At 41.9% G+C, this 21099-nt stretch overlaps 1 protein-coding gene across 2 annotated transcripts in view; it reads right to left on the reverse strand.

Annotated features, from left to right (window-relative positions):
* Positions 1-691: 691 nt before the first annotated feature.
* Positions 692-21099, reverse strand: part of PAQR8 (progestin and adipoQ receptor family member 8) — a 79509-nt gene continuing 59101 nt past the window's right edge. For both annotated transcript variants that reach the window (XM_047101520.1, XM_047101519.1), the window contains exon 2: positions 692-5025. In XM_047101520.1, the coding sequence (XP_046957476.1) occupies positions 3940-5004 (1065 nt within the window). In that variant the 5' untranslated portion in view covers positions 5005-5025 and the 3' untranslated portion in view covers positions 692-3939. The remainder of the gene's footprint in view (positions 5026-21099) is intronic.

Here is a 21099-nt window from a genome sequence, read left to right on the forward strand (position 1 = left end):
CACAGCTATTTAAATATAAGAGTTGGGCTACAAAATCCTTTGGTTCATAGGTGCCACATTCCACAATACATCCATTATAATAGCTGTTATAGTATAATTATAATTCATAATTTTTAGATTTAAAAATATAGTCCATCAATTCAAAATTTTGAAATCTTTAGCACTATTGTTCATAAAACTAGAAGTATTTATTGAATTAGATGGAAATCCTCAGAGAAATCAACTCCATAGCTTTTGGGGGTGGCAATATGATCTACTCACAGGTGTGTTATATGTATTTTGGGGGTTGGGGTATGAAGATGTTTTAAGCTTTTGTATTTTCCTACTTCTTGGTAAATATAAAATGTCCTGACCTCCTCCTCCTGGCAATGTTTGTCTAGATAAAACCTTTCTTTAAGACGGGCCTTGTCAAAGTAGCCTTTGTCAAGAGCCTTGTCAAAGAGGGGTGCCTGGGTAGCTCAGTTGGTTAAGCATCTTGACTCTTGATCTCAGCTCAGGACATCATCTCACCATTGGTGAGTTTGAGCCCTTCCAGGGTCTCTGTGCTGACAGCGTGTAGCCTACTTGGGATTCTGTCTCTCCTCTCTGCCTCTTCCCTGCTTGTACTCTCTCTCTTTCAAAATAAGTAAACTTTTTTTTTTTTTTAAAGAACCTTGTCAAAGAAACAAGATAATTGTTGACAGTACAACAATCCATATACAAAATCTGTTTAATGGTCATTCGTGTAAGTAGATTTATATAAACAGAAAATAGTTCCATTTTTTCTTTGCGGAGCAATCAAGCAAAACAATAGGACCAACACAATTAATAGCCCAAAGATTTGGATACAATGGCCATGCTAAGACATGAGCGCCATCTGGAGGGCCAGCTTGAAACTACAGTGCAGCATCTGAAGAACACAATATACTTAACATTAAGATAAGGTACCATTTTGCGGACAGGGGGCAACAGAATCAGGAATGAGCTACCTTCATTCCACAGCCTGAGCTCCTACTATTTCAAGATTCCAATTAGAGGACTGAGAATATTGTTAATGAGTGAGGTACTTTTAGCAGAGGTGGGAAATGAAACTTTAACATCTGAAGCGTACTAACATTAGCTCATTGGTAATTACAAGGCAGGAAGTATTAGGCAAGAGGGAAATAGGCAAATGTGTCCCCATCTTCTGTGTCCTGATACCCCATCTCCTTACCTTGAGTACGGCCTCATACAAATCCATCAAAATTTTTATTCACGAGATGTAAATGACTGATCGTTTAGGTTTTCCAGAGGCATTTACATTTTAATAGAGACAGAGAGATAACTGGCAGAATTTCCAGATGTCAACTATTGGTGAGGCTATGGTGGAGTAAAATAACTTCCTTTATCAAATACTTAATTACTTCTTTTAAATAAACGAAGTCTGTTCCTTGCTGATACACTCATTTTAATGCAAATGTTTTAAAAGGAGTCTTTAATCCTTCAAGAGTCTGAGTAGTTTAAACCATCTGCATTTTCTGTGTTTATATATTTTGAATAAGATACTGGTATTTTAATGAGATACCTAGTCCCCAGTGCTCCTCAAATATCTCTGGTGAAAAATTTTATACTTTTTTAAAAATTTCCAATCACTTGGAGGACCAATACCTGTGCAAATTAAAGTAATAATTTCATGGCAATACCTTAAGAGGTTAGTCTATCTGAACTTGTCACAGACCATTTACAGTGTGTCAGCTGGCCTTGCTCTGTCACCCGCATTTGAAGATCACTGCTCTCTTTCCGGCTTTCTCTTCTAAAAAGTACCTGCCTTTGGCCTGAAGATCTACATCCAACAGGACCACCACCATATCCAAGAGCTTGATTTAAACCTTCCTCCCAACTTTTAAAATACGGTCTTTGAATCGTAAAAGTGAATATTTCAAACATTTTCTAGTCCCCATTTTAAACTGACCCTCTTGCGATGTGTTTGTACAACCCCCCCCCCATTCCCTTGTTTAGTTCAACTGGCTTCAGTTTTGCCACCTTTGTGATGAATTTGGACTAGACATCAGAAGCTTATGTAAGACACTTGGGTAGCACAGAAGTTCAGGTATTTAAGAATTAACAAAGAAATCCATCTAGGAACTCCATGTAGCAGACAAGACATATGCTTTCTTGATATGAAGATTATAGGAAAGCTTCAGTTGAGTGGTTTTTTGTTTGTTTGGTTTTTGCCAAAATGCAGGTTGACAGAGTCTTTTGAATGATAAGTAATTCTGGTGTTCTGACGTTTTTTCATCCACCGGTTGAAAAGCAATGCATTCTTTTTTTCCTTATTCCTATAACCCAAAACTGAAAATTCCGCATGGCCATATATTAAGTGTTCATACATTTCCATTTATAAGGCACAAAATCCACAAATCTCTCAGAGAAAGGAAGAAAACAAAGACGTGAAGATAACAAAATAACCTAGTAACAGAAAAGTTTCATCAAACTGGCCTGAAAACAAAGCAGTTTCCTTTGTAGTAAACAGAGACCTTATCCTGATAGGAAACATGGCCTCTGAGAATACTCCCATGGCTCCTCTGTCAACACAGCCCCCTTCACAGGATTAGTACATAAATCGGTCCTCAGAGAAGGCTGTGCGGCCAGAACACATCAATCGCAAGTACCACTTATCCCATAGAAGCTACTGGGCAAAAGAAAATTCTAGCTACAGAGTACCTGGTTCACCATTCTTACCCAAAGGAACCTTCAGGCATTAACCCACAGTGAGCACACATGTTCATCTGTCCTGGGGCTTGATTATTTTAAGGATTCAGGTCTAAGTTGAGGTGGTTATCCACCTGCTGGAGGACCTTAAACCAGGGTAGTTATGTGGGTCCTTTATGTGGTGGCATCTAGTTAAGAGGCCAGACCCTGGATTCCTCTTGAAATAATCGAGTCCCTACAGGGATCCTCAGAACTACTTCGCTCTATTAGTTTTTGTTTTGTTTTGTTTTGTTTTTTTAACATGTTGGCCCAAATCTGGAGATTCCCTAGCACAAGCCCCAGATTTTCTGGCCTGTAAGGCAGCCCTAATAGATTTCAAGTACTGCAGTCTACAGGTATAAAACAGAAGTGTCCTATGACACAAAACAGTATCCATGCTTACTGGCTGGGTCTCCTGATGGCTCTTGGCACTGCACTTTCTAGTACCATTTACATTATTATTATTATTATTATTATATGAGAATAAGCTTTCTGAATGTCCACATGGATCCAAGCATTTCCTGGAAATATGACTCCTTCATATTCCTCTATATTACCATGCAAGGTACAGATGGGAGTGACAACACTGCAGAGAAAACAGCCAGGCAGACATCATCCTGAGAAAAGAGTCAGTGGCAGAGGAGGGCAAGAGAGAAGGGACCAGAAATCAGATGAACGTAGTAATTCATTATGTCTAAGGGTTTCACGGAGTCATTTTGAAGATTCTGACTTCTCCACCCTGGACAATCTGAAATCCAAATGAAATCGAGTTCTTGGCTCAATTTATTCAATTACCAAAAACCAACATAGTAGGATGGCCATTCCAATACGGTGTGGACCAGCCACACACTTACTTTCCAGTCCCAACTTTTGTATCCCTTCAGCTCCAGGACTTGCCCCTCGAGGCCAAAGTCAGAATTCCCCTACGTTTTCAGGCAGAAAGATCACCCTTAATTTAGTGTCCCATGAATCTTAGCCAAGGTCCCTTCCCTTCCTTTATCTTGTAAGGCTATGACACAGAGGAAAAAGTAATACTCCTTTTATTAGCAACAACTATAACAACAAAATTCTTGAACCCTTTGGCTTTCCAATGCCACGGCATATCCTTGGAAATATGTATTAATTTAAAAGCAACTCTTAAAAGACAAAAAGTCAACTCCTAATGTTGTACTGGGTTTTTTTCCCCAAATCACGACAGGCTGCCTCCACATCTCACTCCACCTGCCAGCCTCAAGAATCTTTCTTTGTAAGCCTGTTCTTGACTTTGTGCCTCAGGAGGGCTGCGGTGGCAGCGCTGCAGGCCGCCAAGAAGAAGAAAGACAGACAAGCCGTGTAGACAGACAGGGGGCCGTGGCGCTGCTGAAAGATCTCCTGCCGCCCCTGGTAGTCCAGGAGGATGGCCTCCAGCTGGGAGAGCGTACAGATGGCCAGGAAGGCGTGGAAGATCTGATGCCCGTGGCCCACAATGTCACAGGAACCCGGGAAGTACTTCTCAGGAACCGGGCAGGAGAAGAAATAGGCGCTGACCAGGAAGAAGAGGATCTGGAGAGTGTGGTACCAGGCCGCCTGCTCCTGGCAGCCAGCCAGGTGGCACAGGGCCACGCGGTGTGCCACGGGGCTGATGTCTAGGACGAAGGCCAGCCCTGCCGGCACCACTTGACAGATCTTCCTCATGACTGGGTAAGGCCTGCGGTAGCGATACTTGGCATAGCAACAGCCGGCGCAAGATAACCAGCCACAGAAGGCAGCTGCTGGCAAGAAGAAGAGCCAGAACAGCTCGTACCAGGCCTGGTCGGAGCTGTAGAAGAAGTGAGCCAAGGCACTGCCATACTGGTAGACGCTCACGCCCACGTAGTCCACGAAGTAGAAGGTGTAGTGCGAGAGCTCCGACTTGGACTGCAGCAGGTGGGCCAGAAGGCTGCACGTGAGGTAAGTGATGGAGGACAGGATAAAGAGGAGCAGGGGCAACGAGCGGGTGGAGGCCCACGGCAAGGCCTCGGCCTCAGCGAAGGCCCAGAATCGCAAGAGGACGGCCAGGGCGGCCAGCAGGTGGGTCCAGACGTTGACCACCTCGTTGTGCTTCTGAAAGAGGCTGAAGAAGTAGTAGCGCCACTCGTGGCCCGTAGGGCGGTAGCCGGTGTGGATGTAGGGCTCCCGGAAGAGCTGGGGCACGTCGGTCTCGGGGACGGTGCAGGGCATCTTGGGAAGGCCGTCCTCCAGGAGCTTGGGCAGGCGGCGCAGCTGCTGCCCGCTCACCGACAGGGTGCTCAGGCGCTCCAAGATGGCGGTCGTCATGGCGGCCGGCGGGGCGGCAACCTGCAGAGAACAGAGGAAAGTCGGCAAACCGAGAGACAGGCGGACGGGGCAGAGGCGGCGAGGGCCGTGGGGTTGCTTAGGGCTTCGAGTGCGTTAGGCGAGCCGGGGAGCGGCAGGCAGCTTCTTTGAGCCTCATTTTTGTTTCATCCGTACGTAATCGAGTTGGACTAAGACCCCCGCCCCCCTTACCACCCTAAGATTGGGGTTTCGTCTCTACTACCCACTGCGGTGTGAAGGCACATCTTGTAAGATAGGGCTGTTAACCAGCCTGTTTTAATGATATCAGGAAGGTACGTAAGGGTACCTTTAGAGGTACCTTGAAGTTTCCCAGATGTTATTAAAATGTAGTTACCAGACAGGCTTTAATAGTATGAGACATTATATTGAAATATTAAAAATGATAAATATTGATGTTACTAATGACAGCTTACATTTCTTGACCACCTGATCTTAAAATATCCACTAATTTCACCAGTAACTTGAAAATCTGAGATAAGCAGTAGAAACTTGAACTTCAGAGTAAAGATAGGCAAATGAGTCATCAATTTGGTTGGTGAAGCCCAATACATATTCTGGGAAATACTTTAACAGTTAAACAAAATTAACACCTGGCCTAAATTCAACATAAAAATCTAACTGTAAAAGTTGGGGGGGGTGTTTTTTGTTTTGTTTTCTTTTTAAATTAAATTGGAAAGTAAGTCGTTTTGCATTTGCTCTCCTGGGCACCTAAATCCGTACCCAATGAATTTTAGACCTCAAAAATGTTTTAACTTACACTTAGAATTTTTTTTACATGACAGATGAGCCAGAGGAGCATAGCAATTATTTCACAAAATATATCACAAAAGAGCTGCAAAATTTCATGTGAATTTTTTTGGTAAAGAAATGGATTTTCAGCATGTATACAGCTACCTTCTGTACTTCATATTTTCTAACCTCTTTTCCTCAGACCAGTTCAAAATCTGATTGATTTATTGAAATGGCTCCTTTCCTTCAGAGCCCTTCTGCTGGGAGAGATACAGCAAGTGCTTCTCAAAGTATTACTAATTTTAGTGAAGAAAATGTAATCTTCCGACTCACATTTCTTAATCAATATTGAAAAAGAAAAAAATTAGATAATGATCTAAAATGTAGGGCATGAAAATTAATAAAATGTAAAAAAAAAAAAAGCTCAGGGAGATGTGGAGTCAATCCTTGGTTTGGGGCTACTTTCTGGGTAACAGGGCAAGTTATAGAGCTGTCCAGGCTTCAGTGTCTTCATCTGTAAAATGGGAGTAATAATTCTGCATACCATATGGATAGTTGTGATGGTTAAATGAGAAACTCTAAAATATAAAATGCTTACTAAGGATTATGGAGTCAGAAGGACAAAAAGAGGGAGAGTGGGAGAGAGGAAAAAAACAGTCATCAGAATACCTTAATTCATTTAAAAAAAAAAAAAGAAAAGACAAGAAGGGGCGCCTGGGTGGCTCAGTTGGTTGAGCGTCTGACTTCGGCTCAGGTCATGATCTCGCGGTCCGTGAGTTCGAGCCCCACGTCGGGCTCTGTGCTGACCGCTCAGAGCCTGGAGCCTGTTTCAGATTCTGTGTCTCCCTCTCTCTCTGACCCTCCCCCGTTCATGCTCGGTCTCTCTCTGTCTCAAAAATAAATAAACGTTAAAAAAAAATTAAAAAGAAAAGAAAAAGAAAGGAAAGAAAGAAAGAAAGAAAGAAAGAAAGAAAGAGAAAAGAATAAGCTAAACAGTGCTTCTGCTGTCAGCCAGCAGGAGGATCCTAAAGCCTGAGTTAAGACTCCTCCAACTAAACTCCAGTGGCAGTTGGTGACAACACAGCAGGGGTAAAGGAGAGGGACAGGGAATGGTGGGAACAGATGGAGTATGCCAGCCCTAGGATCAAGTGGACGCATTGCATGGCTGGGCCTAGGACATGGGGCAATGTTTCAAGTTGTCTGGTAGCTATTGGCTGAGAAGTATGTGGCCTGGGGGAGCTGGGCTTTGTTGAAGCTCTGGGGAATTAAAGAGCTCTATTCTTTAGATACAGGCTTCTTCCATCACTTGTGAAGTAGAGAGAAAAATCAGAAATATTGGTCTGATTTTGTGGTTGGGAAAAGTAAAGGTGAGTCACTGGGGATATGAGCTGTAGAATTGCTCCACCTTAGCATTGCTGTCTAAGATCAAGGGTGTTTCCATCATCCCTGGGCACCCAAACCAATTGGAGACAATTCCACATCTAAAGTTAAATAACACATGTCTGTACAATTTCTGCCCATCATTGTCTCCTCAAAATAGGATGTCTGGGACAATAGGTTCTTATAAACCAAACAAAGCAAGTGAATTTCTAAAGACTGAAAACTCAGGTTTTGATTGTCTAATGGTTGGAACTCAACACAGTTTAGACATGGGAACCAACTGGCATCTGTCCATTCTGAGGACATGATCTGACAGATCATGATACTGCTTTATTGTCAGTTTCTAGAAAACCCTGTCTGCAGAGCTCTGACCCCAAGTGTTCCTCCAGTCCTCATACCACTAACCTAACTTCATGGCTTTATGTTGAGTTCTTTTCAGAAAATTATTTCTAGTTCTCTCTTACAGAAAATAAACTAGGAGAGGTTTTAGAACTAAGAAGTACAAGACCTAATGGTTTTAACTTCAAAGGAAAGGATGCACAGGGGGAAAAAATGGCAGAATCATTATTTCCCTTGCAAATGAGAGCTTCTTTTCCAAGGATCTTTAATTATTTTTAATGTTTATTTTTGAGAGAGAGAGAGAGAGAGAGAGAGAGAGAAAGAGCAAGTGGGTGAGGGAAAGACAGAGAGGGAGACAGAATCTGACGCAGGCCCCAGGCTCTGAGCTGTCAGCACAGAGCCCTATGGGGGGCTCAAACTCACGAACTATGAGATCATGACCTGAGCCGAAGTTGGATGCTTAACCGACTGAGCCACCCAGGTGCCCCTCCAAGGATCTTTAAAGTGCTGCCACACCAGCCTCAGGGTCTCCTTAATAACCCCATCCTCTGGAGTGTGTAGCCCAACACCCAGGGAGAGAGCCCAACACCCACGGAGTATAGTTGCAGGGACACTACCACAATGGTCTCTGACTCAAGATATGATGTCTGATCTGTCAGTAATGAGGGTGCTGCAAAGATCTAGGTCAACTATGTGTGGGTGAAGAGGATCTAAATTTTTACACTTTGGAAGTGAAAAACGAAAAATTCTAAACTAACAGTCAGAAAGAGAGCGGATTATTTCTTTGTCCTTTGCTTAGCAACTGCCCCTTCCCCTGCCATAAAATTCTCCCTTCACCAGAGAGCAGCCACAGCAATGGTAACAAAGTATAATTTTTAAAATCAGCATTAACTTCAGAAGCCCTGTCAAGTGGAGTCCCCCATAGTTTACCCCCATAGACAGGATTTACTTTCACTGTTCCAGAGAGTGCAGTACTTCCAGAAATAGTCTTCAAAGGGCCAACTAGAAAGTTTGAGAATCTTTCTTGGAGGAAATCACCTGTTGGCATCATGATACTGGTGCAGGCACATACCTCCAGCCTTTCCAGTCCCAGCTCTGACTAAAGCTCAGACTAAGGGTGCCTCCCTCATTCCTGGCCTCGTCCCCATGACTTCTCCCTGAGCTGATATGGCCATCGGCTGACCAAGATGCTACCTTAGAATGATCTCTTCTGCACAGGGTATGCTCCAGCTCCTCTGCTGAAACAGCGGAAATGGAATCTTCCTGAAGAGTCCTCATAAACTGGCTAAGCTCAAGTCATATTTTGATCATCTAGAGAGCTCTGGAGGAGCTCTGTTGATCACCTGCTCAGCAATACTGCAGACTACAAAGGCCACAAAGGAAGAATAAAATAAGACCCCTTTCCCCAAGCAGCCTACAAGAAGATTCAAACTTCATGAATCTATAGCCAACACCACTGGACTGCATATAATTATTAAGTAGACTGAAATACAAACAGGTCTCCAGAGCGGAGCTCACTCGGGGCACACTGGGACTTAGACAAGTAAAGGGGTGAGGAGTGGGGCATTTCAGGAAGGGGGCAAAAGGGAATTCCCAGGAAGGGAATGCTGTGGCTTCTTTGTGGGCCCATAAACAGAGGGGCTGTTGGGGAGTAATCAAGAAGCAAGTGGGGTAGGTGCCACAGCATTACTGAAAGGAGTTTAGATTTGATGTTGCAGAAAGGGAGTTCATGTCTCATCCTTGAAGCTTTAAGCCTGTTTGATCCTCATCTCACCTGAGCTGTGGGGATTCATGCTGCTGACCAATGCCCCTCTCTCAGCCTAAGTGATGCTACCCTCTCTGGTCTTGCCTGTTTTCTTCTCCCACCACCCCTGTCAACTCTGGTGTTTCCAGGGGTCTGACATCTGCCCCTTTTCTACCTCCACGGTCCCTCTGGTGCGGGTACTTCTCCCACAGCCTTGGCTTTAGCTAGCACCTGTACCAGATGATTCCCACACATATACCTGTAGCCAGATCTTTCCTGAAATTTGGATTCAGATATCCAGTGGCTCTGGATTTGTCCAACTGACTATCCCATGGGCACTTCAAACTCAACATCTTCAAACTTGTCCTTCAACCCAGATTTGACCCTTCCCCTACATCTAATCAGTCATCTAGGCCTGTTGGTTTTATCTCACCATTTCTGGAATCCATGCATTCTTTCCATTTCTACTGCTCTCCACTCAAGCCTTCAAAATGAACTGATGCAGAGGATAAAAACAGCAGTGTCATAACTGACCTTCCTTCCTTAAGTGATGGTTCCCCTGCCTCATGTCCGCCACACCCTCTCTTCTCTGAACCACTTCAGGGTGATAGTTTAAAAACGGAAATCTGAATACCACTCCCCTCCCCATGGCCCCCAGTAGCTCACCATTGCTTGTTTACAACACAGACTTTAAGCCCTTACCAGTCCTACTTCTGTTGACCACTTTCCTCTCAATCCACACCTCCAGGCCACTTTAATGGCCTGGATCACAATACTGGGAGTTTTTCTAAAGTGCCACACTCTTTATTTCCACACATGATGACAAGCCTCCAGTCAGTCCAGCAACCCAGCTCATCAACACTCTGCCCAGGAGCCAGCTCCACCAGGAAGCCTCTCCTACCCCTCAGACTGGGTTTTAGGGCTCTTCCCAGCACACTTCTGTCCTGGAGTACTTATCATTGGTTTACTCTGCTCACGCCCCTATTTGTGGCCAGCTCTGTTAGTGTGCAAGTTCCCATGTCTAAAATGGTACTCAGCATATAAAATTATACACCTAATCATTATTTACTGAATAAATAGTTCTTTAGGCCCAGACATATGGCACCAATTTCCTTCTGTTCAGCAAGGTCAAGGGAAAAAAGAAATAATGGTTTGGGATTCAGAGGATCTGGCTGTTCCATATTTGCTCTACTCAATTAGCTGTGTGGTAATGCCTATGACATTAAACTATTCAGTGTAACTTTCTCCATTAAAAAAAGGTAGGTGGGAGGTAATTTCCTGTCTTTCCATTTTTCAGGATAAAAAGAGGATAAATAATAATAAAATGGGCAGTAGTTGAATAGTGCTTTGAAGAGACAAAACATGCACATTAAAGTACTAGTAATATTTAAAGAACTCACAAAAGGATTATAACTTGGTAATATATAATTTTTTTTTGCCTTATATCAGATGTTAATGCAGTCTTTGAAAACTGAAAAGGCATTTAAAGTTTTTGGTTCATTTCTGGGAATCCTTATAACACCTTCCCCAACTGCTTTATAAAGAGTTTTAATTAGACTCAGGTTATAATAGAATTGGAATTTAAAGTTCTATTTTAATATGAACTGTTATTTAACTCTATTTTGATAATAAGAGTATGGTATCTGTGCCATGAATTCAGGTAATGCTTATATAAGAAAGTGTTAAAAATATTACATTACATTTTGGTTTATGTAGGGGTCCAGTCTTAAAGTTCTATTTCAGGTGCTCCTTTAAACTGTTTAGAAAAATTAAAGATAATTACTATAAGGCAGAATAGAATTTTCTAGCAATATGTTGCTATGTTCATAGCAATAAGTTGACATTTTAGTCAAGAATTGTATATTTACATTTTCTTTTAAAAAAGAAATCACAAAGTATGCATTTTTTTAAATGTTTATTTTTTTTTGAGAGAGAGACACACACACAATGTGAGCAAAGGAAGGACAGAGAGAGAGAGGGAGACACAGAATCTGCACAGGCTCCAGGCTCTGAGCCATCAGCACAGAGCCCAATGAGGGGCTCAAACCCATGAACCATGAGATCGTGACCAGAGTAGAAGTCAGACGCTTAACTGACTGAGCCATGCAGGTGCCCCTCAAAGTATGCATTTTTAAGGTTTGGTTTTGTTTACCTAGTTTTGATGAATGAAAACTACCCAGAATGCATTTCCTTTTCAGTAATTTAATTTTTTTATTTTAATTTTTTTTTTTTTTAGTAACTTAAATTTTTTTAAAAGGAAAGATGTTTTACAGTTGTTGTTGTTGTTGTTTTAAGTTTATTTATTTATTTTGAGGAGAGAGAGAGAGAGCGAGGTAGGAACAGAATCCCAAGCAGGATGTGTGCTGTTAGCACAGGGTCCAACTCAGGCTTTGATCCCACAAACCATGAGATCATGACCTGAGCCAAAACTAAGAATCAGACGCTCAACCAACTGAGCCACCCAGGCACTCCTCAGTAACTTTAAATAAAACAATGAAATGACCTGTTTCTGTGTTGCGGTCCTCTGGAAACATAGTGCAAACAATGTCCATAAATAACCATTTAACATAAATAAATAAAGTGTCCATAAATAACTATTTAACTTTCAGATAGAAGCCGTGTAGATGAGTAGTGCAGCGCCTGGACCTGTCTCCAGTCTCCTAGTAACAGATTTAACCACTTATACCAGGTATGCCCACTGCCCTCACTGCTTCTTGTAACCTCTTCCACCTGCTGGGTTCCCTCTCTGGGGGGGCTTAGAAGTGGCATGGCCATTGAACTACTTTGGGTCCTCATTATCTCCCACAGGCACCTCTTTGGGATATAGAAGGCCTTCCCTCTGGTCCCTACCTGTGTATCTCCATGACTAGTTCCAACCATCCCCTGACCCTGCCACTTTTATGTTGTGTTCCAGTAATTCTGCCATCCTTTCAGGCCTTTGTACACAAGCACAAAGGCATGGAGTGCCCAGAGCACTGATGCCTACGGCCAAGTTCAAATTTCCCCTGTGAAGCCTTCCCTTCAGGTGCTCCTTTGCCTCTGCTACCCCTGCACTACCCTCCATTATAAGCCTCCCCTTTCTGTATAAATACAGTGTCCTGGTTTACATTACAAGCATACCTTGTTTTGTTGTGCTTTGCTTTATTGTGCTTTGCAGATATTGCATTTTTTTAAGATTTTATTTTTAAGTAATCCCTACACCCAACTTGGGGGCTCAAATTACAACCCCAAGATTAAGAGTCATATGCTCCACCAACCCAACCAATCGGGCATCCCTGCATTTTTTTAAAAGTATGCTCTATGCCCAACATGGGGCTTGAACTCATGACCCCGAGATCAAGAGTTACATGCTCTACTGACTGAGCCAGCCAGGTGCCCCCAGTTACTGCATTTTTTATAGACTGAAAGTTTGTGGCAATACTGCATACAGTAAGTCTATCAGAGCCATTTTCCCAACAGCATTTGTTCTCTTCATGTCTCTATCCCATTTTGTTAATTCTTGTAATATTTCAAGTTTTTTTTTCATTATCATGTTTGTTATGCTGATATGTGATCAGTGATCTTTGTTGTTACTATTGTAATTGTTTGGGAGTACCATGAACTGTGCCCATTTAACAATGCAGACTTAATCATTGAGTTTGTTGATTGCTCCACTGACCAGCCAATCCCTGGTCTCTCTTCCCTTCCTCGGGCCTCTCTATTCCCTGAGACACAACAATACTGAAATAAGGCCAATTAACAACACTACAATGGCCTCTCAGTAGTATTCAAGTGAAAGGAGGAGTCACACCTCTCTCACTTTAAATCAAAAGCTAGAAATGATTAAGCTTAGTGAGGAAGACATGTTGAAAGCCAAGATAGGCCTAAGTTGTGAATGTAAAGGGGAAGTTCTTGAAGGAAATCAAAAGTCCTACTTCAGTGAACACGTGCATTATTAGAAAGTGAAACAGCCTTACTGCTGAGCTGAAGAAAATTTTAGCAGCCTGGATGGAACATTAAACCAGCCACAATGTTCCCATAAGCCAAAGCCTAATCCAGAGCAAGGTCCTAACTCTCTTCAATTTTGTGAAGGCAGAGAGAGGTGAGGAAGCTGAAGAAGAAAAGTTTGAAGCCAGCTGAGGTTGATTCATGAGGTTTCAGGAAAGAAGGCATCTCCATAACAGGCACAAGGTGAAGCAGGAAGTGATGTAGAAGCTGCAGCAAGTTACCCAGAAGATCGAGCTAAGAGAATTCATGAAGGTGGCTACACTAAATAACAAATTTTCAGTATAGATGAAACAGCCTTCTATTGGAAGGAAATGCCATCTAGGATGTTCACAGCTACAGAGAAGTCACTGCCTGGCTTCAAAGCTTCCAAGGACAGGCTGACTCTCCTATTGCGGAGTAATGCAGCTGGTGATTTTAAGTGGAGGTCAGTGCTCACTGACCACTCCAAAAATCCTAATGCCTTAAGAATTATGCTCAATCTACTTGCCCTGTGCTCTACAAATGCAATAACAAAGCCTGGATGATAGCACATGTTTATAATATAGTTTACTGACTATTTTAAGCCCACTGTTGAGAACTACTCTCAAAAAAAAAAAAGATTCCTTTCAAAATATTGCTGTTTATTGACCAAGTACCATCACCCAAGAGCTCTGATGGAGATGTACAAGTTAATGTTGTTCTCATGTCTGCTAATACAATATCCATTCTGCAGCCATGGATCAAGGAGTAATTTCAACTCTCAAGTCTTATTATTTAATTCATAATTAAATTCTATAGTTTATAAATTAAATTATAAAATTTATAATATAAATTAAGTCAAATGTTATTCAATTCACATTTCATAAGGCTATAGCTGCCATAGGCAATGATTCCTCTGATGGCTCCGGGCAAAGTAAACTGAAAACCTCCTGGAAAGAATTCATGACTCTAGACGTCATTGAGCACATTCATGGGCAGAGGTCAAAATACCAACATTAACAGAAGTTTGGAAGAAGTGGATTCCAACCCTCAGGGAGGACATTGGGGTTCAGTACTTCCATGGAGGAAGTAAGTGCAGAAGTGGTGGAAACAGCAGGAGAATTAGGACTAGAAGTGGAGCCTGAGGATGTGCCCGAATTGCTGCAAGCTCGTGATGAAACTCGAGTGGATGAAGAGCTGCTGCTTCTTATGGATGAGCACTGAAAGTCGTTTCTTGAGATGGAATCTACTCCTGGTGAAGATGCTGGGAAGACTGTTGAAATGACAATAAAGGATTTAGAATATTATATAAACTTAGTTGATAAAGCAGTGGTGGTGTTTGAGAGGAGGATGGAATCCCAATTTTGAAAGAAGTTCTACTGTGGGAAAATACTATCAAACAGTATCACATGCTACAGAGAAATTGTTCATAAAGAAAGAGTCCACTGATGAAGCAAACTTCACTGTCTTATTTTAAGAAATTGCCACAGGCACCCCAACTTCAGCAACTACCACCCTGACCAGCCAGCAGCCATCAACATTGAGGCAAGACCCCTTACAGCAAAAATATTATAACTCAGTGAAAGCTCAGATGATGGTTAGCATTTTTTAGCAATAAAGTATTTTTAAATTAAGGTATATACATTGTTTTTTAAAGACGTAATGCTATTATACGCTTCATAGACTATAGTATAGTATAAACATAACTTTTATATACACTAGGTAACCAAAAAATTTATTTGGCTCGCTTTATTATAATACTTGCTTTACTTTGGTGGTGTGGAACTGAACCTGCAATGTCTTTGAGGTGTGCTTATATATTCTCTGTCCACTAAACTATAAGGTCCTTTGAGGGCTTGAGAATCTTTTATCACCTCCCACTGTGCCTAGCACATAGGAGATGTTCCTATTAGTTGTTGAATAAATGACTGAATGGAGTGAAAATGTCATAATATAATAACAACAACAACGAAAATAACAAACACATGGTGTTTATCACATGCCCAACAGTGTTCTAGGTACTTTGCAAATATTAGCTCATTTAAACTTCCTAACAGCTATCTGGCATTAGTATTATTATTGTCATCATATCCATTTTACAGTTGATGAAACAGAAACACAGAGAGGTTAAGCAACTTGCCCAAGGCTACACAATAATCCCAGAGCCAGCAGGTAACCCGAAGCAGTTGGCCCTAGGCTCTTAACCACTATGCCCTCAAAAACTGTGTTCTAAAACCAAACCCAAATACGATGATATGCAACTTCAGATATGCTGCTGTAAAACTGCTTTGCTCCGTTAACAAAGATAATTTGTAGCTGGCCTTACAAAAGCAATCAGTATCAAAAAGTCAGTTATTTGCCATTGAGTGTATTTGTAAATCATATTCCAATACTGTCCAAGAGAAGAAAATGTGATTTCCATAAAATCTTACTGAAATCGATCAGATGATCCAAGTGGGTCTGTAACCCATATAAAAGTGATCCTAAACCCAATGGGTTTCTTTCATCTTAGAGACATGTCATTTGTTACGGCTGGCTTTGCAGAACTGGTGTGGTGAGACATTCTAATCACAAACCTAACGACTGAAGTCATTTATCAGCCTTTTGGGGGAAAGCATACTAACATTGAGACCAGTCACTGAATTCTGCTACACCTGTAGCATGCTATCTAAAAGGTCTTTTCCATGATTAGCAAATTAGAGAATTAAATGAAAAGTTCCATATTTGGCAAACGGACATAGTTTGCTACTGATGACATTTTATCTGGAGGCCAAATAGAAGTGCTCCAAAGCAGTGATATTCCCTGGTCTGTTACAAGGACCCTAGTTTAATGGACCACAAGCTTAGAATAGCTGATTCCCTGGAAAAGCACCAGATGAGGAATTTAAAATCCTGATTTCTAGTTCCAGCTTATGGGACCTTAGGCAAGTCACTCAACCTCTCTATACTTGGTGTCCTTGTCCATAAAATGGAGTTATAATCTCTACAAGCTGTAAAATTCTGCAATTCATCTGGGCTGTGTTTTGCTTTGTATAAAAGATCAAGCAGTGTGCTGAAATCACCAAAGAACAGATCCTGTGACATCACCTCATGTCACTGTTGGGGGGTGGCTCACACAGATGGCAGGAAGGTGGCCTGCTGGTTGTTGGACAGAGAACAAAAGAGCAGCGATTTCCATCAAAGAGAGCAGAAGAAATGCTTCCAGAGTCCATAGAAGCCAAGCATCACACATCACTGCATAACTATAAATGGCTGGGAAGAAACAACAGCCAAAACGCCAACTTGGGGTCAATTAACAAGGACTGGAACCTTCTCTGAGCAGCCTTTGGCCCAACAGAGACAGACACGAAATTTCAAATAGCCTCAAACAACCTCAGGATCTCCAGTCATTCATCAAGTGAGAGGCTGCTAGGCCTATATCGATCTTTGTTTTTTGTTGTTGTTTTTTTTTAAGTTTATTTATTTTGAGAGAGGGAGAGTATGCATGTGCACGCGCGCACACACACACGTATTGGAGAGGGGCAGAGGGAGAGAGAATCCCAAGCAGGCTTGGCACCATCAGGGCAGAGCCTCCTTTGGGTCTTGATCCCACAACCGTGAGAATATGACCCGATCTGAAACCAAAGAGTTGGATGCTCAACCGACTGAGCCATCCAAGAGCCCCTCACATTGATCTCTGTAGCCACATCTGACAAATATCATATCAGTGTTTATAAAGTCATATTTTAAAGAGTGGGACTACCAGAAGAATCCTGCTATTTAGCAGAGATAATTTGGACATGAAGTCAGATTCACCAATGGTCAATGCATATTTTCTCCATATTTAAGAAAACCTAACATATAAATAACATCTCAATATCCAAAAATGGGAGATCTGATTTCATAAATTATGATAAATCTATACAATAGAATACTATGCACCTATTAAAATAATTATGTAGATATTTACATATATTGCTATAGAAAGATATATGTGTTTTTGTTTGTGTTTTCACTGTAGTCTCCCCTACACTTAGATAGGGTCTGACTAGTACATTATGAATGCTCAACAGGGATTTGCTGAATATTAAAATGAACAGAAGACATTGTTACAAGGGAGAAGCAAATTAAATGAATGTGTCCCATTTTTTTAAACATATGCATGTGGCACAGAATAAGCATGGGATCGTGAATAATCAAAACATTAATACAGACATTGTTACATGGTGGGATTGTGGGGAATTTATTTTTTTCTAGGGTAGATACTATCATTACAATACTTTTTAAAAATAAACATTTACTACTTTTGTAACTGAAAAATGGTTATTGCTACTCTACAAATAGGAATATTTGACATAAATATGTAAAACTTGGTAAAACATGATTAATGAGTACAATGGATTTTAAGACACTCTCCCTCAACTCCCCCCACCAAAAAAGGCCACCCCAGCATTATGAAGAAATACATACTTTTTGCATTATTCTATGGATTTTGAGCTCAACTAGTTAGCATATCATACTAATTATTATTAGAAGCAACCTATCTATACTTGCCATAATGTAAGCCAAATGGTCATGGGAGTTGTGAAGGGGAAAAAAAATATGTAACATCTGCCATTACGGCAACAATCCTGTTCTCTTAGATTGGGAAAGTCAATATATGCAATATTGTCAAAAGACTTTTCTCACAGCACACAAACCCAAATGGCCTTAATAATCCAGTCAATCCCTGACCACCTGGGCTTCTGGCATGGCTGAACCCTGCCTATAAAAAGAGTGAGGTGCTCCTGTGTGCCACAGATACACCAGAAACACATGTCACCTTCTAGGCTCAGTGACCTTTCCAATTCCGAATCTCTTCCTCTGTGGATCCCCATAATATTGATAGGAGAAAGAAAAGATGACCTTAGTTTGCTGTGGTGCTCTGGGAAAGGATGAGCAGAGGGTATTTCCTCTGAGTGCCTTTCTTTCTCCAGCTGGAACCCTCAGGCTGGGATTCCTGCATTTTCTTTATTGTTACTTCATATGCTTCCCACATCTCAGGTAGTCTCACTTGAACAGGTACTGTTTTCAAAATGCATCATTACAGACACAGAATGTACCTTCCACAGGCAATAAATAGTATCTGCATTTAATTCCACTGGCAGGATTTAGAGGCGCTGGGAACAGTTTAGAACACATTGAGCAGTCCAAAGTCAATCAACAGGTTAGCTGGGCATGATGATTGCTTTTCTTCAGAGACTTCTTGTTTGGGTAAAGGTAAGCTGTGCTGTCTGAAATGCCTGCTAATTAATGCCTAGGGACAGGAGTCCCCCGAGACTTTCCGTAAGAGTGTAACTACAGGCTTCATTAGGTATAGTCTGGCACAGTAACACAGCCTCTAGCTTGGTCCAGCCTCTTGCCTGCAAGAAGCTTCATCGCCCACCTGCAGTCCTGCTGGGACTGGGGCCAACCCAGGTGAACCCTGAAGAGAGCTGCAGATTCCACTGGCAGGAAATCAATCTGGGAAATGTACTTTCCATAGCAGAAGAATCTGATAACAAATTAAGCCCAGGTTGGAGCCCATGTAAGGTATGCGGTTTCCCTAGCAATGAAAAGTTAACCCTTTTGCAGCTAATGCAGTACACTCTCCTGGTAGTCCCAAGACCCGGACTTTTTATTTGCTCCCAAGAATCAAGCAAACCACTTCATTCTCAGTTTCTCTTCAGATATCCTCAAGCCCTTAATTCAATTCTACATTGGTCATGAAGCCTTCTCCAGGCCACCTTGATTTCTTTTCTCCCTGAACACTTACCTACCTATTCCACACATTTGGTAAGCAGAACATCCAGACTCGAGCACCATATCACTGTGTGTGTAGAAAGGCTTGTCTCTCCTGTGGATTGGGTTGCAAGCTTCTTGAGACAGGAACACTGACTTACTCATCCTTTATCTCTCCTATCAGCAACTATCAGAGTTAAAGGTGCCCCAGAATGCATCAATAGATAATTGTTCAAGGACAAAGTGAAATAAGATTCCCCTCTGGCCATTTGCTTCTAAAGGTAAAACCAGTGAGATCTTCGATAATGAAAATGTGAGCATTTTTCAAAAGGAAACAACATTTGAGTTGGATGTGTTTATCTGTGTGTGGTTCATCTACGTGGTAGGTATCCATAACAGTGTTTAAACTGTTAACTGATTTCCAGTCACCAGCTCACTTTTGGTCTATCTCCTCTTACCATTAGCACTTTTGTGCCCAAGAATGCCTAAGCAAAGATGCAGGAAATAGAGACACCAGGCAGAAAAAAGATAAAGTAAAATAACATTGGAGCAGGAGTTAGCAGATTGGGAGACCTACTTTTTTATTCTTGTTGCAGAGAAGAAGACAGAACAGACTGTCCATCCTGGTTCCCTGAACAAGCTACACACTTTCCCAGTGTTAGCTGTACCCGTCTATGCCTAGCAAAGTCTGCTTCTCTCTCACATTCAGGCTCAGATATAGCCTCTTCTGTGCAATTTAGCAACAGCCTCAAGCAGACTTAATCACATCCTGTCATACCCGCCTTAGCATTATGTTGTAACTGACTGTATACATGTCTTCCTTTACACTAAATTGTGAAATTCACTGAATTGCATGAGGACATTATTCAAGACATTAAAAAAAATTTTTTTTAGTTTCTGTTACTTGATTGTGAGAATACCTGAGGCACAGATCAGTTATTTAAATGATCTATTCAAAGCCTTAAACCAAATTAGCCCTTAAGGTATGGACAGACCCCACCACTTCTGACTTCTGTGTCCCAAGAGCCAGCCACCTGTGTTTTGGATAAAGAAAGTCCCTCAAACGTAAATGGAAAAAGAAGAGCTGGATGAGAAGTTGGTACCTGTGTGCCTCTGACATGCTGATGACCAGAAATCCTGGCTCCCTGTAACATTCTAGGTGTGTTAGCCAGAGCCTCCTCTCCTGGGACATTCGGCGAGAACTCTCTGAAGGGGACCTCTGAAGACCCCTCTCCACTTCTCAGTGTGACCTTTTCTACAATTTGTAGCAGTAATTCATAATCAATAGCTGGTCTGGTTGAAAATCATTAGTCATTCCATACAGGAGCTTCTATTTGAAAAGTTCAGACCAATAACTATAAACTATCTCACATAGCTCCAGCTTTCCTCTCCATTATATGACAACTACCCACCTGCCTGGCCTGCAAGTTCTACCAAGGTCATGATTTTTTATCAGTCAGGACTGCTTTAGCTCCAAGATTTCAGATTTTGAAGTTCCTCCTTCCTGGTCACAACATCCTCACTTCCACCCTCTAACACACTAGGCTCCTCGTGACCTCTGGTCCCCCAACCTTTTTCCTCCCTTAGACCAACCCACCTCAGTTGGCCCCACTGCCAGCCATTTCATTTCTACCCTGGCTGCCAGCCCTCCTCACCCTGAACTCTTGCGCTGGGTCGGCCTGTCTAGCCCCACCTTGATTACACCCAATTTCTCTCTTTTCTCACCAGGTACTATGTACTGCTGGAGAAACTCATGAAACATGAGACCATTATGAATCCATGCCTTTTAACCTCAACCAAGACTTCACAACATCCATCTGGGTTGTGTGTTTAAAAATAAACTCCCGATCTAGCTAGTTTTGTGATTGGTCTGACCCATCTCCCAATCAGCTAGCCTTGAAATCCAACTGGGATGTCTCCTTTCCTCCCCCTTCCCTCAAATCAGTCATCAAACCACTTTTTCCTTTTTAAGTTGCTCATTCCTTCTTTTCATTCCCCCATAAGCTCATATACTGTCCCAGCTGTACGATGGTGATAACTCCCCAACTGAGCTTGCATTCTACAAACTCTATCCTCATTTCACTTGACTTGACTAAAGTTCAGCTCTGATGATGATATGCCACAAAGCCACTAGTGGCCTTCTCCTCTCTGCCAACAAAAGCTCACATTCCTGAGGCTGG

This window comes from Lynx rufus, unplaced genomic scaffold, assembly GCF_022079265.1.
Source record: "Lynx rufus isolate CCGP_SWC_20201006 ecotype Redwood Valley unplaced genomic scaffold, mLynRuf1.p SCAF_6, whole genome shotgun sequence".
Classification (NCBI taxonomy): Eukaryota; Metazoa; Chordata; class Mammalia; order Carnivora; family Felidae; genus Lynx; species Lynx rufus.